General features: G+C 42.9%; 1 protein-coding gene across 1 annotated transcript in view; it reads right to left on the reverse strand.

Annotated features, from left to right (window-relative positions):
* The window catches only part of LOC124805200 (glutathione S-transferase 1-like), a 112,574-nt gene that overhangs the window by 84,231 nt on the left and 5,549 nt on the right, over positions 1-22,794 (reverse strand). The window contains exon 2 of the mRNA XM_047265696.1: positions 8,323-8,477. Within this exon, the coding sequence (XP_047121652.1) occupies positions 8,323-8,463 (141 nt within the window). The 5' untranslated portion in view covers positions 8,464-8,477. The remainder of the gene's footprint in view (positions 1-8,322; positions 8,478-22,794) is intronic.

Below are 22,794 nucleotides of genomic sequence, written 5' to 3' on the forward strand. Positions count from 1 at the left end.
GCTCTGCACCCGGTGCCAAGTGATGTCGATGTTGGTGCTGTCGTCGACTAGCGCCGTGAAGCTAACGCCAGTGAAGTGACAAGATGATGCTCCCGACGTGGATCGCTGTCTGATGCGCGGACACTGCCTGTGATGATTAGACGCTGCCTACGATGACGGAAGCCACTTCTAGTTGTATGGACAGCCGCCTGCTGTGTTAGGACTAGAGTTGCGTTCTACCAAATCTACGGTTCGGTAGTTTTGGTACAGCACATAAATGACAAATTAAATGGTACGACTACCAGTAGTGTTGGTAGTGTTGGTAGGGAAAGAAACATAAAAGATTGTTGAGAGAAAATGAAAGCCAGGGACTTGGCTTTGTTTTTTATTTGTTTGCTTTGTACATAATTAAAACCCCGCACATCTTTCAGTGTTAGTCTGTTGTATATTTTTATATCCTTAGAAAATATAAATTGCAATTTATAAGTAATCAAAATTAGTTGATAGCGGAACTTTTGCGCTTTTATGTACCGAACCAGTTACTTTGATGCAAATACAGTTTACATGCATAGACATAAAAAACCTGTATAATTATTGTTGTTATTTTGTACTTAAGAGCGTTCTTCATCATGATCAAAGGCAGAAGTTTCATTTTATTACTGATAAGTGCGATAGCTGTATTGAAGCAATGTTTGATTTGTTTGCCATTTTGTTTGATTTTATGTTTCTTGAGGAAATTGCGTTTTCTAACGCTATATAATAAATCCGAATTTTTAAAATTTTTCTACAGTGTCCCTCTGTTTCATGTCACAAACCATCTGTTTTCGAATAAAACCTGAATTAAACATTGACTACTTCAGTTTCGCTATAAATACTGTTTATTTTTAAGTAACAGACCAAAGGAGAACTACGTAAAACAAAAATGTTCCATAAGTTATGTGTCAGTTTATATATTCTCACTCAGTTTATAGACGGTCGACCGCTTTTAGTTCTTAGGGGAATCTAGTAAGACACTGCTTGAACTTGCAGACAAAGTGATCGAAAGGAAGTAATGCCTGATAGGTATGCAGGACACCTAATATACAAGTAACGCGTTTACGCTCTTAACTTACCAAAGCTACTAGGAAAACTACCGTAGTCAACGCTTACTTATGATAGCCTACGGTAGTTTTACAACTCTACTAGGGACACGGCCCAAAGCCAGGCTACGATGTGATGCCCATGTCCACTACTGCTGCACTGCAAAGGTGATGGGTAACTGCCACCAGCTGCCGCTCTGAGATGTGATCCCACACCTTGCGAACCGCTCAACTCGACAAGAAATGAGGTGGTGTTTGCAACCAGTTTCACGTGAATGGGCAAGTGTACACTCCTGCCTGCCGCTGCTCCCTGCTGCGCTGCTAACGCAACAAATGGAAGCGAACTGCTTCTGTACCACAATGTGATACCGTCAACTGACAAAGCTACTTACATGTGCTTCCGTGCCTTACTACTCCACTCTACTGTATACACCACTGTTGTTGCCGCTGCTGCTACATTGCAAAGAGCTCTTGTGCCCAAACGCTCTGAGTTTGAAATTGTATTGGGGCAACCAACCCCGAAATAAAATCGAAGTGAAGTGGGAAAAGCAGTCGTATCCCGAAACGGCAAAAGTAATCCTATCCCGGGGAGTCAATACAACTAACACTACCACCTATGTAGTATGAACAAAACCAATTATGAAGCAACTTGTAGATTGGTCTGTGACGTGTTCTGTATGTTCATATGTGACTAAAATTGCAAATACAACTTAAGTCATCAAACTATGGTTTCTTATACTAGGGGCGTTCAGTTAGTAATGCAACACATTTTTTTTCTGAAAGCATGTTGGTTTTACTCAGGATTCCAATACATTAGATTATTCCCCACACTTTTGGCTACAAAACTCTATTTCTCAACATTATCTTCGTTCAATGCGACAGCCTTACACCACCTTACTGGAAGGGCCTGTATGCTCGCATAGTACCACTCTGCTGGTCGACGTTGGAGCCAACGTCTTGCTGCATCAGTAAGCTCCCCACTGCCCACCTACTGCTTTCTGCAGAGTGCATCCTTCATTGGGTGAAGTCAGAGGGTGTGATATCTGGGCTGTAAGGTGGATGAGGAAGAATAGTCCAATGAGGTTTTGAGAGTTCCTCTCAGGTGTGCAGACTTGTGCATTGTGGTCTCATGGAGAAGAAGAAATTCCCACAGAAGGTCCTCTGTTGCCCTTATGGTCTTCTTTTTCGTGGCGAGGAACCCAGGAGGCACACACCTTCGAGTACCTCAACTGGTGAAAGAGTGTGTCAGCCCAGCCAATAGAGACATATAGCTATGCAGTGAGGTGTTTGATTGTGATACCTCGATCACCTTGGATGAGAGTGTCCGCAAGTTCCAACCGCAGGAGTCACATCCTGCATCAGAGAGATCAGGCAGTTCTGTGCGACCTTGTAGCGATGATGATAGATGTCTCACCCAACGACTAACTATGCTTTTTTCAGTGCCAGGTCCCCATAGACTTTCTGCAAGCGCCTATGAGTATCTGTGATGCCTATACAGGGAGTTACAAAAAGCTACGGCCAAACTCTCAGGAAACATTCCTCACACACAAAGAAAGAAAACATGTTATGTGGACATGTGTCTGGAAACGCTTACTTTCCATGCTACAGCTCATTTTATTACTTCTCTTCAAATCACATTAATCATGGAATGGAAACACACAGCAACAGAACGTACCAGCGTGACTTCAAACACTTTGTTAGGGGAAATGTTCAAAATGTCCTCCGTTAGCTAGGATACATGCATCCACCCTCCGTCGCATGGAATCCCTGATGCGCTTATGCATCCCTGGAGAATGGCGTATTGTATCACAGCTGTCCACAATACGAGCACGAAGAGTCTCTACATTTGGTACCGGGGTTGCGAAGACAAGAGCTTTCAAATGCCCCCATAAATGAAAGTCAAGAGGGTTGAGGTCAGGAGAGCGTGGAGGCCATGGAATTGGTCCGCCTCTACCAATCTATCGGTCACCGAATCTGTTGTTGAGAAGCGTACGAACACTTCGACTGAAATGTGCAGGAGCTCCATCGCGCATTAGCCACATGTTGTGGCCTACTTGTAAAGGCACATGTTCTAGCAACACAGGTAGAGTATCCCGTATGAAATCATGATAATGTGCTCCATTGAGCGTGGGTGGAAGAACATGGGGCCCAATCAAGACATCACCAACAATGTCTGCCCAAACGTTCACAGAAAATCTGTGTTGATGACGTGATTGCACAATTGCGTGTGGATTCTCGTCAGCCCACACATGTTGATTGTGAAAATTTACAATTTGATCACGTGGGAATGTAGCCTCATCCGTAAAGAGAACATTTGCACTGAAATGAGGATTGACACATTGTTGGATGAACCATTCGCAGAAGTTAACCCATGGAGGCCAATCAGCTGCTGATAGTGCCTGCACACGCTGTACATGGTACGGAAACAACTGGTTCTCCCGTAGCACTCTCCATACAGTGACGTGGTCAACGTTACCTTGTACATCAGCAACTTCTCTGACGCTGACATTAGGGTTATCGTCAACTGTACGAAGAATTGCCTCGTCCATTGCAGGTGTCCTCGTCGTTCTAGGTCTTCCCCAATCGCGAGTCATAGGCTGGAATGTTCCGTGCTCCCTAAGACGTCGATCAATTGCTTCGAACGTCTTCCTGTCGGGACACCTTCGTTCTGGAAATCTGTCTCAATACAAACGTACCGCGCCACGGCTATTGCCCCGTGCTAATCCATACATCAAATGGGCATCTGCCAACTCCGCATTTGTAAACATTGCACTGACTGCAAAACCACGTTCGTGATGAACACTAACCAGTTGATGCTACATACTGATGTGCTTGATGCTAGTACTGTAGAGCAATGAGTCGCATGTCAACAAAAGCACCGAAGTCAACATTACCTTCCTTCAATTGGGCCAACTGACGAAACTAACATGAGCTCGAACATGGAAATTAAGCGTTTCCGGACACATGTCCACATAACATATTTGCTTTATTTGTGTGTGAGGAATGTTTCCTGAAAGTTTGGCCATACCTTTTTGTAACACCCTGTATATGCATGTGAATAAAAGTAATGTGTTGTAGTTATTACTGGGATTATTGGCTATCATATGACATAACATGAATGCATAAACCCATGATCGGTTCATCTATTATTAATTTTTATCACCTGTTATAATTAAAACATTTGAAAGTTTTAAAGTATGTAGTTTAGAGTCAAGGTCAAAGTAGCAATCAGCTCATCTGATCACTACAATTTTTTAGTGTATCTGGTTTTCTGATAGCACATCTGTAAAGCATGTTACATATTTTTCATAAATATGTTTTTAAGTATCTCTTTATTCCACCCTATCGAAACTTCCATCTTGCTGCTGTCTAACGACAGAGCAGCCCCACACCCACTCTAGGGATTTCACCCACATCAGCTGTGGTGAGTCGTATCTTACAAGCACACCTGCACCCAGTGCCCAGCTTCTCCAACCTAGCTAACTAGCGACACTTCAGGTAGCCATGTGGTCAAAATACTACTGTCCCCATCTTTCGTCTCACAGGCAAGCTACTCCTAGCGTCACATCTCACAAGAGAATTCATATTCTGAATGCGTGAGCTGATGAAAATCCCCAATTCACTGTAAAAGGAAACAATCAGATCAGTTTTTCGATCAGCCTATGGGTAGATTTTCTTTGCAATAGTCCAAGAGTCATAAGTGCTACTACAAAGCCTATGTGGGATATATCTACAGGGCTATTACAAATGATTGAAGCGAATTCACAGCTCTACAATAACTTTATTATTTGAGATATTTTCACAATGCTTTGCACACACATACAAAAACTCAAAAAGTTTTTTTAGGCATTCACAAATGTTCGATATGTGCCCCTTTAGTGATTCGGCAGACATCAAGCCGATAATCAAGTTCCTCCCACACTCGGCGCAGCATGTCCCCATCAATGAGTTCGAAAGCATCGTTGATGCGAGCTTGCAGTTCTGGCACATTTCTTGGTAGAGGAGGTTTAAACACTGAATCTTTCACATAACCCCACAGAAAGAAATCGCATGGGGATAAGTCGGGAGAGCGTGGACGCCATGACATGAATTGCTGATCATGATCTCCACCACGACCGATCCATCTGTTTTCCGATCTCCTGTTTAAGAAATGCTGAACATCATGATGGAAGTGCAATGGAGCACCATCCTGTTGAAAGATGAAGTCGGCGCTGTCGGTCTCCAGTTGTGGCATGAGCCAATTTTCCAGCATGGCCAGATACACGTGTCCAGTAACGTTTTTATCGCAGAAGAAAAAGGGGCCGTAAACTTTAAACCGTGAGATTGCACAAAACATGTTAACTTTTGGTGAATTGCGAATTTGCTGCACGAATGCGTGAGGATTCTCTACCGCCCAGATTCACACATTGTGTCTGTTCACTTCACCATTAAGAAAAAATGTTGCTACATCACTGAAAACAAGTTTCGCACTGAACACATCCTCTTCCATGAGCTGTTGCAACCGCGTCAAAATTTCAAAGCGTTTAATTTTGTCATCGGGTGTCAGGGCTTGTAGCAATTGTAAACGGTAAGGCTTCTGCTTTAGCCTTTTCCGTAAGATTTTCCAAACCGTCGGCTGTGGTACGTTTAGCTCACTGCTTGCTTTATTCGTCGACTTCCTCGGGCTACGCGTGAAACTTGCCCGCACGCGTTCAACCGTTTCTTCGCTCACTGCAGGCCGACCCGTTGATTTCCCCTTACAGAGGCATCCAGAAGCTTTAAACTGCACATACCATCGCCGAATGGAGTTGGCAGTTGGTGGATCTTTGTTGAACTTCGTCCTGAAGTTTCGTTGCACTGTTATGACTGACTAATGTGAGTGCATTTCAAGCACGACATACGCTTTCTCGGCTCCTGTCGCCATTTTGTCTCACTGCGCTCTCGAGCGCTCTGGCGGCAGAAACCTGAAGTGCGGCTTCAGCCTAACAAAACTTTTGAGTTTTTCTACGTATCTGTAGTGTGTCGTGACAATATGTCAAAGAATGGAGCTACAGTGAGTTTATGAAATCGCTTCAGTCATTTGTAATAGCCCTGTACATCTACACACATACTCCACAAGCCACCGTACAGTGCGTGGCGGAGGATGCCCCATACCACAACTAGTTTTTTCCTTTCCTGCTACACCTGAAAATAGAGCGATGGAAAAACGACTGTCTCTGTGCCTCCGTATGAGCCCTTATTTCTCGTATCTTATCTTTGTGGTCCCTACGCGGAATGTATGTTTGCAGAAGTAGGATCGTTCTGCAGTGAGCCTCAAACTACTTTTTCAGAAGTCTTCTACGAAATGAGCGTCTTCTTCCCTCCAGGGATTCCCACTTGATCTCCCAACACATATCAATAACATTTGCATGCTGATAGAACCTACCAGTAACAAATCTAGCAGCTCGCTTCTGAATTGCTTTGATGTCTTCTTTCAATCCGACCTGGTGCGGATCCCAAACACTCGAGCATTACTCAAGAATAAATCGAACTATCATCGTATATGCGACCTCCTTTACATCTGGAGTGGTGCACCATATGGTGCGGAGATCTGGACATTGAGGAAGGAAGATGAAAGAATATTGGAGACACTAGAGATGTGGATAGGGAGAAGAATGGAAAAAGTGAAATGGGTAGACCATGTAAGGAATGAAGAAGTATTAATAAGAGTTGGAGAAGGAAGAAACATGCTGAAAGTCATCAGAAAGAGAAAACGGAACTGGATTGGACATTGTTTGAGGAGGGGCTGTTTATTTAAGGAAGGAATAGAAGGAATGGTGGAGGAAAAAAGGGGAAGAGGAAAAAGAAGATATCAGATGCTGAACAATATCAAAGGAGATAAATATTCAGAAATGAAAAGACTGGCTATGGACAGACAAAAGTGGAAGAGACTTAACCCATGACAAGACCTACCATAAGGCAGAATACCATACGACTACTTACAGATGAATTACACTTTCCTAAAATTCCCCCAATAAACCGAAGTCGACCATTTGCCTTCTCTACCACAATCCTCACATGCTCTTTCTATTTCATATCGCTTCGCAACCTTATGCCCAGATATTTGAACGACGCGACTGTGTCAAGCCGAACACTACTAATGCTGTATCCCGAACATTACAGGTTTGTTTTTGCTACTCATCCACATTAACTTATATTTTTGTACATTAAGAGTCAGCTGCCGTTCATAACACCAACTAGAAATTTGGTCTAGGTCATGTTGCATCAACCTTCCTGTACACTACGGCATCGTCAGCGAACAACTGCCCGCCATGACTGCCAGATCATATATGTATATAGAATATAGGAACGTTGCTATCACACTTCCCTGGGACACTGCCGATGTTACCCCTGTGTCCGATGAATAGTCGCGTCGAGGACAACATGCTGGGTTCTGTTACTTAAGAAGTCTTCGAGCCAGTTACATACCTGGGAGCCTATTCCGTATGCACATATCTTCGTTAACAGTCTGCAGTGGGGTACAGTATCGAATGCTCTTCTGAAATCTTGTTGCCCTTCATCCATAGTTTACGGTATTTTACGAGGGAGAAGATCAAGCTGGGTTTCGCACGGCGATCCTTTCTAAAGCTGTGCTGATTGGTGGACATGAGCTTTTCAGTCTCAAGGAAAATTATTATATTCGAACTCAGAATATACTCTAGAATTCTGCAGCTAACCGATGTTACGGATATTGGTCTGTAATTGGTCCGTTCTTTTACCTTCTCAAGTAGTCAACTCTTTAAGGAAGCTGTCATGCTGACAATAAACACAGTCATGTGTTCATAGTCTAATAATGTTAAGAATAGTAATAATAATAATAATAATAATGAGATTTATACTGATTAATTACGAGGAATATATTCACTATCGGCTATTTATGAACCTTACTAATACCACAATTATAGTGCACAACCACCATTGTGAAAATCAAACTTGATGTATGAACAAAGAAAATTTTAATAAATTACTGTCGTTTGTTTTTTAAGGCTCTTCTTTCTTCATACACGAACTAGTAAACGTGTGTGTGTGTGTGTGTGTGTGTGTGTGTGTGTGTGTGTGTGTGTGTGTGTGTATGTGTGTTTCAAAACTGTGCAACTAATTTGGAATTGTAAACAAACGTATACAGGACACATTTGTGTAAATGGATTGCACACAACCATAATGTCAATGAGCCATTTAACACAGATATGCTGTTTATGGCTCCTGGGGGCTATAACGAATATTTAATTCACTACTTGCTTCTTACCTTAAGATACTCGTCTGTTAAGTGTTGCTTCTTAAAAAGATCGATGATTTTCACAGTGACAGAGACCCCAATGGCCTTAGCAGTAGTCAAAACTGCCCTCGATGGTGGGCTGGGAAGCCAGTGATACAAAACTAGAGGCATGATTCACACGTCGTCTGAAAAAAAGAAAAAGTGGCTCTTTATAAGAAAAGGAGCAGAAAAATCTAAATAATTATTGTGTAATTCCCTTTCTGACCTCTTTGTCCACAATATTCCAGCGACAACTGAACTCGAGAGATGTGTATCACCGAAATAGAAACAACGTCCTTAGCATGTCACAGTTTGGACTTCAGCAGGGCTGCTCAGCTGGGGGTCTTATATATTTGATATTTTATTGTGTGGATACCCACTAAGAACGGCTTGTATTGTATGGAATTCGTGATTAGTTTACAAACAACTGGTCTGAATCATTCTTAACCATAACGAACACGAAAATTCGTGTTCAATAATTAATTATAACGGTGCTGTAAGAAGAGAAACTTTATTGACTGGGGAGATATCATGAAGCGTGACCCACAGGGTTAAATTTTAGGTCCGCTCTTATTCTTTACACATGAAAATAATCTTGCATTTTACAGCTGTCATAAAATGAATACCTTTGGATGTAACAGAAGTGCTATAAGCTCACAGGATAAAACAACAGTCATGCCCATAGAAGAGGTCACTGCTGGCTTTGGAGCACTATATATTATGAAGAGCTGATAACTGATGATCATGTGACCCTACATGGGTGACGTAAATCACGGCAGTGAAGTGATGTGTATATGCAAATGGGTTGATGGCCAACTGTGACACAGACAAAGAATGCCCCTCCCCTAGAAACAGTTGGACCAGACAAAGGCTCCACCACAACCACAACCATCAGTGTGAATTTAGCCCACTTGTGCATATCATTAGACGTTATAAGACTGTGTCGTTTTTATTGAAACAATTATGGCATTTAAACAGTTACCTGTGTTGGTGTTTAAACAATTACCACCATAACCAGTTACAGCTACATTTGAAAGTCACTATTCCAAAAACACACGAAAGTTATATACACACAGGACGTGCCCTCTACATTTGGGAGCAACACATGGTGATATGAAGCGACAAGGTGAATAACGAACATCAAAAACATCCCAAATAAATACAGGAAATGTATTCGCAGTTGCGAATATGGACAACTATCAGCTGCATAATGGAATGACAACAATGAAAGTTTGTTCAGGACCAGGACTCGAACACGAATTTCCCGCTTATCGCGAGTTGTCACCTTACCATTAGGCCCTCCGAGCACACCTCATGGCAAGACCAAAACTTCCATGTCATCTGCCATGTGTCTACAGCTTGAACTCATACATCCATTATGCATATTCCCATACAGGGGAGACGTTTTAATTGAAAGTCGCTTGCCTGAATTTCCCACTTATCGTGAGTGATCGTCTAACCGTCGGGCTGTCCAAGCACACTTCACAGCCAGACCCGAACTTCCATATATCGTCTGCCACGATACTGTAGTGCCTGTGAAGTATGATGCAGTGTTCCTTAGGACATGCATACGTGACTGAAGGAACGTTGCATCATACTTCTGAACAACGCAGGCAATACAGTATCATATTTATAATGTAATGTACCTTTGGATATGCATGCATTGTATTTCTGAACAACACAGGCACTACAATACTGAATTTATCTGCTGACACCGGGCAAGCGATTGTCAATTAAAATGTATGCCCTGTATTGGGATATACACAATGGATGTATGAGTGATGGTTGTAGACACATGGTAGATATCATATGGAAGTTGGGGTCTGGCTGTACAGTGTACATAGATTGCCATTCCAGCACAAATTTTCATTGTTGTCATTCCATTATATAGCTGATGGTTGTCCATATTCGCAACTGTAAATACAATTGATGTATTTCATAATGGCTGTAGTCGTAACTGTGTCTGTTCCTTCATACAGGCATGCATGTCCAAAGGAACATTGCATCATACTTCTGAACAACACAGGCATTGCAGAATTGTATATATTCCAAATGAAGATGACAAGAAGAATGACATGTTACAACAGTGGTGGTTGACAGCGTCAGTGTGCAATGCATTTCGAGAACAAAACTATGCATGTTGTGTTTGCATATTTGTGTGTGGGTGGGGGTGTGGGGGTGTGTGTGGGGGGGGGGGGGTGTGGAGGGGGCAGTGGATGGGTTTGCTGGCCAATGTGAGTACATGTACTATACCTAAGTCTGCTAGTATTGCTCCTACAAACAAGAAGTCAATATATGCAGAATTTACAGAAGGTATAATTGCATCTATTGTTACTGCTATCGTTTTGAATAAATATAAACATTCAACGGCCAAGAGTGTACATAGATGTCAGATGACTGTACCTAGTAGAGCACCTCATCAGATCCTTCAAGCAGACTGTTAAAACCACCAGGGGTTCGCCTGTAAGGACACTCATTTACAATATAGCTCATTGTCTGAACGCACCACAGCCTCACATACTGTCAGCACTAAAGCCTCAATTGTACATGTTATACTTGCACATACTTTTTCCAATCTGTAATCTATTATCCTGTACCCACACCCCCCTAGAATGATGAATGCCTGAAACTTTGACAGCTGGGTTATCAGTAAGTTCATGGTTATGGGTGTTTGTGGCTTGCCATTCGCATGTTCATTCAGCATCCCAGTTGAACCCTGTGAAGATCTTCTGTACTCCTTCTTAATATGCTGGTCTTCTGGTTGGTTGGTTTGTTTGGGGAAGGAGACCAGACAGCGAGGTCATCGGTCTCATTGGATTAGGGAAGGATGGGAAAGGAATTCGGCCGTGCCCTTTGAAAGGAACCATCCCAGCATTTCCTGGAGCGATTTAGGGAAATCACGGAAAACCTAAATCAGGATGGCCGGACGCAGGATTGAACCGTCGTCCTCCCAAATGCGAGTCCAGTGTCTAACCACTGCACCACTTCGCTTGGTGCTGGTCTTCTGGCTTTTCCACATTTAAATCTTTGTGAAGAGGGATTGTTTCACTTTTAGAAACTTGTTGGCATCAGTTGTAGAGAGCTACCATTCGACAAGTGTGAAATTGACAGTTCGACCTAAGTTGGTAGACAGCATGTAGGTGTTGAGCCGATAGCGCTAGTGATGGTTCTCATAGCTGCATTTAAATATACTTCAACTTCCTTGACAACAGCGCTGGAATGCCAAACTGGTGCACAACATTCTGCCGCAGGGTATACTAACCCAGGGGATGCTCTGTGGAGAACTGATGTATTTGCCCCCTATGCACTGTCTGCCAGCATTCTCGCCAGGTTCCCTCATGTCTGCGCCTTCTTAGCTGTGTTGGAAAGGTGTTTATGGTATATTAGCATTTTGTCTAATGTTAGAAAAGGTATTTTGGCTTCTCTTTGTATTCGGCTATACCAAGAGGGCAAAATCGTGGGCTTAACTTCACTGATGCTGGACAATTTGAGAGGTGAAAATGACATATGTCTGTTTTAGAAACATCAGGTTTAAGACGCCATGTCTTAAAATATTCATAAAGTTCAATGAGGCTGTTTATTAGGTGTTCTTCACATTCAGGAAGATCTTCACTCTGATATGAAATTGCAGGGTCATCTGCATAGATGAATTTCAGGCAGCTTAAGTTCGGCTTTGAGACAAGCCACCACTGAGTACATGCCATCTGGTTACCTATTACCCTTGGTGTACTTTAAACTGCTGAGTGCTCAATATGTTGCTTAAGATGATCTAGACTCTTACAAGGTTTCGTTTTTAGAAATTTCAATATCAGATCCTTGCATCATACCACCTCATTAGCTGCTGACATGTCAACGAAAACCACCTCAGTTTTGATTTTGTTCTGGTAGTCAGATGTTGTGCGACTAGTCAATGAGAGCACTTGGTTACAGCAGCTTCTAAAAGGTCTAAATTCAGCTTGTGTAGACGGTATCACAAAATTAATTTGTTCTTGTATTCGATCTACATCTACATCTACATCTACATCTATACTCCGCGAGCCACCTTACGGTGTGTGGCGGAGGGTACTTATTGTACCACTATCTGATCCCCCCTTCCCTGTTCCATTCACGAATTGTGCGTGGGAAGAACGACTGCTTGTAAGTCTCCGTATTTGCTCTAATTTCTCGGATCTTTTCGTTGTGATCATTACGCGAGATATATGTGGGCGGTAGTAATATGTTGCCCATCTCTTCCCGGAATGTGCTCTCTCGTAATTTCGATAATAAACCTCTCCGTATTGCGTAACGCCTTTCTTGAAGTGTCCGCCACTGGAGCTTGTTCAGCATCTCCGTAACGCTCTCGCGCTGACTAAATGTCCCCATGACGAATCGCGCTGCTTTTCGCTGGATCATGTCTATCTCTTCTATTAATCCAACCTGGTAAGGGTCCCATACTGATGAGCAATACTCAAGAATCGGACGAACAAGCGTTTTGTAAGCTACTTCTTTCGTCGATGAGTCACATTTTCTTAGAATTCTTCCTATGAATCTCAACCTGGCGCCTGCTTTTCCCACTATCTGCTTCATGTGATCATTCCACTTCAGATCGCTCCGGATAGTAACTCCTAAGTATTTTACGGTCGTTACCGCTTCCAATGATTTACCACCTATGGCATAATCGTACTGGAATGGATTTCTGCCCCTATGTATGCGCATTATATTACATTTATCTACGTTTAGGGAAAGTTGCCAGCTGTCGCACCATGCATTAATCCTCTGCGGGTCCTCCTGGAGTACGTACGAGTCTTCTGATGTTGCTACTTTCTTGTAGACAACCGTGTCATCTGCAAATAGCCTCACGGAGCTACCGATGTTGTCAACTAAGTCATTTACGTATATTGTAAACAATAAAGGTCCTATCACGCTTCCCTGCGGTACTCCCGAAATTACCTCTACATCTGCAGATTTTGAACCGTTAAGAATGACATGTTGTGTTCTTTCTTCTAGGAAATCCTGAATCCAATCACAAACCTGGTCCGATATTCCGTAAGCTCGTATTTTTTTCACTAAACGTAAGTGCGGAACCGTATCAAATGCCTTCCTGAAGTCCAGGAATACGGCATCAATCTGCTCGCCAGTGTCTACGGCACTGTGAATTTCTTGGGCAAATAGGGCGAGCTGAGTTTCACATGATCTCTGTTTGCGGAATCCATGTTGGTTATGATGAAGGAGATTTGTATTATCTAAGAACGTCATAATACGAGAACACAAAACATGTTCCATTATTCTACAACAGATTGACGTAAGCGAAATAGGCCTATAATTATTCGCATCTGATTTATGACCCTTCTTGAAAATGGGAACGACCTGCGCTTTCTTCCAGTCGCTAGGTACTTTACGTTCTTCCAGCGATCTACGACAAATTGCTGATAGAAAGGGGGCAAGTTCTTTAGCATAATCACTGTAGAATCTTAAGGGTATCTCGTCTGGTCCGGATGCTTTTCCGCTACTAAGTGATAGCAGTTGTTTTTCAATTCCGATATCGTTTATTTCAATATTTTCCATTTTGGCGTCCGTGCGACGGCTGAAGTCAGGGACCGTGTTACGATTTTCCGCAGTGAAACAGTTTCGGAACACTGAATTCAGTATTTCTGCCTTTCTTCGGTCGTCCTCTGTTTCGGTGCCATCGTGGTCAACGAGTGACTGAATAGGGGATTTAGATCCGTTTACCGATTTTACATATGACCAAAACTTTTTAGGGTTCTTGTTTAGATTGTTTGCCAATGTTTTATGTTCGAATTCGTTGAATGCTTCTCTCATTGCTCTCTTTACGCTCTTTTTCGCTTCGTTCAGCTTTTCCTTATCAGCTATGATTCGACTACTCTTAAACCTATGATGAAGCTTTCTTTGTTTCCGTAGTACCTTTCGTAAATGATTGTTATACCACGGTGGATCTTTCCCCTCGCTTTGGACCTTAGTCGGTACGAACTTATCTAAGGCGTACTGGACGATGTTTCTGAATTTTTTCCATTTTTGTTCCACATCCTCTTCCTCAGAAATGAACGTTTGATGGCGGTCACTCAGATATTCTGCGATTTGTGCCCTATCACTCTTGTTAAGCAAATATATTTTCCTTCCTTTCTTGGCATTTCTTATTACACTTGTAGTCATTGATGCAACCACTGACTTATGATCACTGATACCCTCTTCTACATTCACGGAGTCGAAAAGTTCCGGTCTATTTGTTGCTATGAGGTCTAAAACGTTAGCTTCACGAGTTGGTTCTCTAACTATCTGCTCGAAGTAATTCTCGGACAAGGCAGTCAGGATAATGTCACAAGAGTCTCTGTCCCTGGCTCCAGTTCTGATTGTGTGACTATCCCATTCTATACCTGGTAGATTGAAGTCTCCCCCTATTACAAAAGTATGATCACGAAACTTCTTCACGACGTTCTGCAGGTTCTCTCTGAGGCGCTCAACTACTACGGTTGCTGATGCAGGTGGTCTATAGAAGCATCCGACTATCATATCTGACCCACCTTTGATACTTAACTTAACCTAGATTATTTCACATTCGCATTCTTTCCAAGAGTTTGTAAGCACAGTTAATTAGTGTTTTGGGTGAAAATTTTCTATAGCTGTTCCTTCTTCGCCTGGCTTTTTAATAGAAACATTTTTAGCTCTCTTAAATTTTGCTGGTAATGTTCCTGCACGAAGAATTTCGTTAAAAAGCCACACTAGCCCCACTCGCGTTGTTCAACCACTGCATACCAAAAATTCAGAGTAGAGCCCATCTGCACGTGCAGCTTTTCTACATTTCGTATGCTTAAAGGCTGCCTCCAGTTCAGTAATCTTAATGCAGAAGAGAATTTTAGTTTGATTCTAGAAATTATTTAACCTCACTAAATTCTTTCTTTACTTGCCGAACATTTTCTTTAGCTGCTGGAATCTTGGAAATAGTCACTAAGTGACTTAACGTTTGTGTCGCAGGAGACGATTGACTGCTTTGTGTTGTGGGAAGGGTCTCCCCAGCTTTCAAATCAGTGACCAAGCTTTTCTATTGGAATGTGTGAAGTCAGGTTCCCTTATTTCTGTGTGTTGCTTTCCTCTCCTTCGTTCATTCAAGAAATTCATCAAATTTGTAGCTGTTTACTGGCCTCTACTTTCCTTGAATTTATTGTATAGCCGCCGGTTGAGCTCATGGTTCCACCCAGGAATGCGCTTTTCACGTCACCGTCAGACTCTGAAAATGAGTTCGGCAAAGCAGAAGTTTCTTCTACTGAGAACTTTTGAGAATCTACCCCAAACTGATTCTCCAACAGGATACAGGATCAGATCGCACCAGAGGAGTATACAGGCCGCACGAGGTGAGAATGGGGCGTTGTTGACTTCTGGGAAAGTCCTGAAGGACGGTTCTGATGATAGCTCCTGTGTTGCGCCCAGACGTGACCACTGTTGACTGGCAGAGGTCACGTGTGTTTTCGATACCCCGACGTGTAGATTTTAGTGTACTCTTTCCTTTTTTATCATAACCGAGCTGTAAATTGTTTGCTTCCATCCTCTTCAGCACAGCGCCATTTATGGGAGTGGCTCTTTTAAAGTCCACATGCTTTCAGTCAGTACTTGGAACCTTTGAGCCATGTAGGGTATTAGTTTCTGATCATGCTTCGAACATCACCTGTGTTATTTCTCCATATTTGTGTTCTGAAACTGGCATCTGCCACATATGGGTTCAGGACGGTCGTATTCAACGCCGTGAGGATCGCAACGACCCCACTTGATTAGCGCCCAAGACGACAAGCATACTGTTTGCTTGGGCGTGGAGGGTCGTACAGTCACGTAAAACGCCATGGGTTATGAGATGGGATTCATTCGACAAGAGAAGTATCCACACGTACAATGCCATGAGAGCTGGAGCACCACTCACTGTCAGCACAAGGACCGTTGTTAACAGCTTCCCTTGATGTGGCAGCAGGACGAGGCAACACTGCACGTACATTTTCAAACTAGTCCCGGTTTTGAATATAACATCACCGTAGGCGTATCTGTGCCACTTTCTATTAGTCATAGCCACACGAGTTCATCAACTGGCTCGAGAGTCATTGAATACACAACACAACCATCTCTGGTTCGCAAGGCCAGTAATTTGGTCAGGAGGTGTATCATTTCGGACGTGTTAAAGCCTGTGGCGTGCCCTGTCTTTCGAGATCTTCAAACATGATAACGCAAGACCTCATGTTGCCCTGGAACTACTAAAATAGCTATACACAAACGATTTTCTACTGTTGTCCTAGTCACCACATTCTCCAGATCCTTCAACCAATGAAATAATCTGGTCGTTGGCTCCTGAGAGATCGGCACGCCACCATTCACAAGCCACTACAACTAACGAATTGTGACAGAGAGTTGACGCAGCATACAGCTACGCACGGGTACGCGAATCTGTCATCGAAGTTCAGTTCGACTCGCCGTCCAACCCTGTTTGAGTCATGGTTGTTGCCAGAGAAGGCTGCACTACATACTAAATCTCGCGCCTTTTATAGCCTCCCCCCTCCCGCTCGAATTGCTGTGCATTTTTAATCGAGTGTTCTTTATACTGTGCTGCGAACGCCACAATAAACCAAATTTTATCATCCTCTATTGTTATTGGTGTTGCAGTTTTAACGATAAGCACTGTAGGTTGTATTTTACGCGACAAAGATAGCCTATTGTGACATCATCGTAGAACTGTACGATGAATCAGTGCTGAAAATGCTACGCACGAATTGTTGAAAATGTATAATTTATTAACCACAACATGTTTAGGAATTACATTATCCCATGAACGGCGTAGTAACTTAAATAACTTGATAATGGGATAATGAAGTACCGATGCATGCTGTGCTTAAAAAAAAAAAAAAAATCACATTTCGACAAGTGGTGCGTAACATTATCAGTACTGCGACGAAGATATTTAGAAAAGATTATATCTTCTTTATAGTTTGACAAAATTACGACCCGCCACGACAGCCGAGAGCCCTAACGCGCTGCTTCCTGGACTCGGGTAGGCATGCCGGCCCCGGATCGAATCCGCCCGGTGGATTAACGACGACGGCTGGTGTGCCAGCCAGCCTGGATGTGGTTTTCAGGCGGTTTTCCACATCCTACTAGGTGAATACCGGGCTGGTCCTCACGTCCCGCCTCAGTTACACGACTCGCCGACATTTGTAACACATTCACACTATTTCACGATTTACACTAGGCGCAGACAGCTGGGGTACACTAATTCCGTCCTGGGGGATATGGGGTAGCGGCAGGAAGGGCATCCGGCCACCCCTCAAAATTAACCATGCCAATTCCGTACTTAACCCTGCCGACCCCGCGCACAATGCGTGATAAAGGCGGTAGCAAAAGAAAGAATACTTTTGACACAATTAGCTGCAAACATGTAGTTTGTGTTGATTACGCAAGGTCACGACAAGCTTATTTCGGTATATTTGCCATAGTTGCTCTTGACATTCCATCTTTACATATCATTTTACTCTACATTTATGTAATAGTACTACGATATTTTATCTTAAACTTACACCTAGATGGAGTGACGTCCATAAACCATCTTGGAAGGTAAGTTCTTTTAGGTACTATGTTCTTAAAATAGGTCGCCTATTTATTTTCTACAAAAAATAGGGAAATTTCGTGTTATTTGTTGACAGTTACAAAATGACAGATCTTTCCAACGACGCTTTATGTTTGCAAGTAAATTATATCGAAGGTAGAGATGTTTTTTGTCGGAGATATTGTGCATTATGTAGATGTGCGATCTTAATGTTATCTATTGTGTTTTGGTTGTAATGTTGTATTTATCCATTTCCTTTTTATATTATGCAGTAAAGTTTCGCAGATAATGTCCATGCTTGAGGTCCGTCTGTTCGTTTAGGATGTCATTCGGATATTTATTCGTGTGTGCGCAATACATAAAAGAACTTACATTCCAAGATGATTTATGGACGTCACTCCGTCTAGACGTAAGTAACAATATTAGATAAAACTTCAACGGACCACGAAGAAATTATCCGAATGGGATATGAAGCACATGTACAGACATACAACTGATTACAATTTCAAAAACACTAGAAGATTTATTCAAGAGAAAGAGCTTCACAAATAGAGCAAATCAGTAACGATTTGGTCTGCCCAGGCCCTTCTGCAAGCAGTTATTCGGACTGGCATTGATTGACAGAATTGTTAGACGTCCTCCTAAAGGATTTTGTGCCAAGTTCTGTCCAACTGACGCGTTAATTGTCAAAATCACGAACTGGTTGGAGAGCCCTGCCCACTGTTCTCAACTTGGGAGAGACCCTGTGATCTTGCTGGCCACTATGTGCAGGCGGGCATTTTCTTGCTGGAATGTAAGTCCAGGATGGCTTGTCATGAAGGGCAACAAAACCTGGCGTAGAACATTGTCGACGTACCACTGTGCATGCTATAAAAAGAATTGGAACCCCAGTCCGTCACTCCTGGTTGTCGGGAGTTATGGTGGGCGACTGTAGGTTGGTGTCCTGTCGCTGTCCGAGACACCTCCAGATACATCTTCGCCCTGGAATCGCATTCACTCGAGTAGAATTGTCTTCAGAGATGAGTACCGCTTAGAACAGAGCCGCGACGACCAGCGAAGACTCTATACAGGTTGCGAACCCAGAAGAAAAGAAATTATTTAATAAAAGATAATTTGATAGTAAAATTAAGGAGCCCGCGCTTGAGTGTGAGTTCGTAATTCGCACCGAAACCAAGTTCCATACATTTTCAATCAACGACATGTCGGGTTGAACGTGAAGACTACGCAGATATTATGGTTTCTTGGACTATCGAAGAGATAGTGGAACGAGCATGGTCCAGCTGGATTACTGTGTTGACCGCCACATCTGACAGCCTCGATGTAGTCTGATAACGTTATTATTGACGATAAATTAAAATATAACATTTCCTGTTGCAGATAAGGTTTTTCGGTCAGGTCTCAAGGCCTGTAGCGTAATCCAGCGTGCACTGGGACTTACATCAGCACGTACAACAACAACGGGAGTAGTTCAACGTTTCTCAGGAAAACAGCACTTTCTCTTGTTACTTTTTTCTTTTTGCAAATCCATAATAATTCTGTTCTTCAAAGGCATATCCAAGCTTCATTCTCAGTATTTTTCTTTCTGATATATTCCATTTTTCTTTATTTTTATCGTTTTTCTAGTGTTTTCAAAATTTGTATCATTCACAATTCTTAGTATTGATTTCTATAGTTCAAAATTGTTTTTCAGCTCGAATATTATAAGGTAACGATTAATTCTCATTGCTCTTGTGTTCTAGGTTGAGTATTATTAGGTAGCGATTAATTTTCATTGCTCCTTAGTGTTACCACAGGTTTGTCTGAGTTTTCCGATGCTAATGCCCATACTCGAATTTAATTTGTCCAATATTTATGATAATTGTTCAACATGTATGTATAAATTGTGGAAGTGAATGAAGCAGCACTATCCACGGTTTCTTGCGTCGTATGTTGGGGCAAGTTAACATAAACAGCTTACTGTTGTTACTGTGAGAGGATTCTCAACAGGTAAGAAAACAAAAAGTTTTACGCGTACAGGGCCACCGCAGGCAGGACAATTGACTATGTTGAAAATGTGGCGCAAAGGTCTAGTTGCAATTTTAATAAAACGCCGAAAGCACCAAAAAAAAAAAAAAAAAAAAAAGGTTCACTCCTCTGCCATGTCTTTAAAGAATTGGAACAAATGATTCATAACAGTACCCTCTAACGTCGTATCACACAGAGGAGTAGTGAGAAAATTCGTTTTAGTGTGGTGATGCTCTAATCAGAACATGATGCAGAATTTCTATGACAGATTTCAGAGCCGCGCGGGGTAGCCTGCCGGTCTCAGGCGACTTTCACAGTTCTGGCGGCTCCCGCCCCCCCCCCCCCCCCCCCCGCCCCCTGGCGGAGGATTGAGTTCTCCCTAGGGCATGGGAGTGAGTGCTGTCCCTAGCGTAAGTTAAGTTAGATAAAGTAGTGTGTAAGCCTAGGAACCGATGACCTGAGCAGTTTGGTCCCACAGTTCTTTCCACAAATTTCCAAAGAGATTTCAGAGGCATTAAATGCCGAATGCGACTTTCGTTGACCTAGGTCAGATGCCGAATGCGACCGTCGTTGACCTAGCAGCACCATCTGATGCAATAATAAGAAATTGTTTAAAAATTAGTATATCAGCGCGAGGATGCGGATCACATTTTATATGCACAATGATGGAATGTTGCTTAATACCATACGGCACTTGCAAATCCAGGTTCGAAACAATGAATCGTATGCCCAGCCGTTTCCACATCCCAACTATTGCTAGTGCTATCTAGTGAGCAATAATGCATATTTTGACAATTGGTTCAGATTGCAATATCTTGCGACGCACATTTTTTTTTTAAATTTACTGTGCATGGCATAAACAGATCGATGGCTCTTACAACTAAACGTACACAGAAACGAAAGCCGGCCTGCGTGGCCGTGCGGTTCTAGGCGCTTCAGTCTGGAACCGCGTGACCGCTACGGTCGCAGGTTCGAATCCTGCCTCTGGCATGGATGTGTGTAATGTCCTTAGGTTAGTTAGGTTTAAGTAGTTCTAAGTTCGAGGGGACTGATGACCTCAGAAGTTAAGTCCCATAGTGCTCCGAGCCATTTGAACCAGAAACGAAAGTCGTTGCGCAAACAGATGTCGTAGCTCTCTGTTTACTTAGTCGTCGCGTGCGGCTGGTAAACGAGGTAACGAATGCTCTCAAGAATTCTCACTTCAGTAGAGTGACAGCATTTTTGTTACAGAACAGTTTGTGAATTCTTCTATTTTCAACACTACTAGAACATAGGCTGGATGTCTCCAACGACGCCATTTTTCGCTTTTATTTATAAGAAGAGCACAATTGTCCATAAATATGTCAAGAACTGTAATTTCGTGAATAGGCGTATCTAAAAAAATTAATGCTGAGTGTGTTCCACTCTATAGCAAACGTGGGTTACGCCAAGTACGCGACAAAGGCTAAGAATCACATTGCCTGTGTCCGGAAGACTAAATCGGTTTTTAGCCACTACCAACAGTCACAGTTCAACCTAATTTGTATCTTCTACAGGGTTGCCGCTGCAGCCGCCAAATTCAGACTAAAGTTACTGAAAATCTGTTACTCCTACACATGCCCTATTAAAAATATATTCGGATATTGTTCCTCCGGACATCCCTTAAGTTTCATTGCGCAATATGTAACGTGTAAGACAAAATGTGACTTCTAGTTCTACAGCTGCATATATCCTGTGACAAAAGTTATGGGACAGCAATATGCACATGTGCGGCTGGTAGTAGTATCGCGTACACAACGTGTAAAAGGGCAGTGCAGAGGCGGATCTGTCATTTGTACTCAGGTAATTCATTGAACAGGTTTCCGACGTGATAATGACCGCATGACGAGAATTAACAGATTTTGACCGCGAAATGGTAGTTGGAGTAGGCGCATGGGACATTCAGTTTCCTAAACCGTTAGGGAATTCAATATTCCGAGATCCAGTATCAAGCATGTGCCGAGAATACCAAATTTCGGGCATTACCTCTCAGCACGGACAACACAGTGGCTGACGGCCTTCACTTAACTACTGGAAGCAGCGGCGCTTGCGTGGAGTTGTCAGTGTTAACAGGCAAGCAATAATGCATGAAATAATCGCAAAAATCAGAGTGGGACGTACGACGAACGTATCCGTATGGACAGTGTGGCGAAATTTGACGCTAATGGGCTATGGTTGCAGACGACCGACAAGAGTGCCTTTGCTAACAGCACGATAACGCCTGCAGTGCCCTTCCTGGACCCGTGACCATATGAGTTGGACTCTAGACGACTGGAAAACTGTGGCCTGGTCAGATGAGACTCGGTTTCAGCTGGTATGAGATGACGGTAGGATTTGAGCGAGGCGCATACCCCACGAAGCCATGTACCCAAGCTGGACAAGCCATGTACGTGGAATGGACTGGGTCCTCTGATCCAACTGAACCGATCTTTGACTGTAAATGGTTATGTTCGGCTACTTGGAAATCATTTGCAGCCATTCATGGACTTTATGTTCCAAAACAGCGATGTAATGCCACAGGTCCACAATTGTTTGCGATTGGTTTGAAGAACATTCTGGATTATTCGAGAGAATGGTTTGGCCACGCAGTTCGCCCAACATGAATCCCAATGAATATTTATGGTGGCAAGTGAGAGGTCAGTTCGTGCACAATATCCTGCCCCGGCAACACTTTCGCAAATGTGGACAGCTACGGAGGCGTCATGGCTCGTTATTTCTGCAGACGCTCCCAACTTTTTGAGTTCATGCCACGCCGAGCTGCTGCAGTATGCCAGGCAAAATGAGGTCCGACATAATTTTAGGCGGTATCCCATGACTTTGGTAACCTTAGTGTACAGGGTGATTCAGAACCCATGTCCCATAGGACC

This window comes from Schistocerca piceifrons, chromosome 7 (assembly GCF_021461385.2).
Source record: "Schistocerca piceifrons isolate TAMUIC-IGC-003096 chromosome 7, iqSchPice1.1, whole genome shotgun sequence".
NCBI lineage: Eukaryota > Metazoa > Arthropoda > Insecta > Orthoptera > Acrididae > Schistocerca > Schistocerca piceifrons.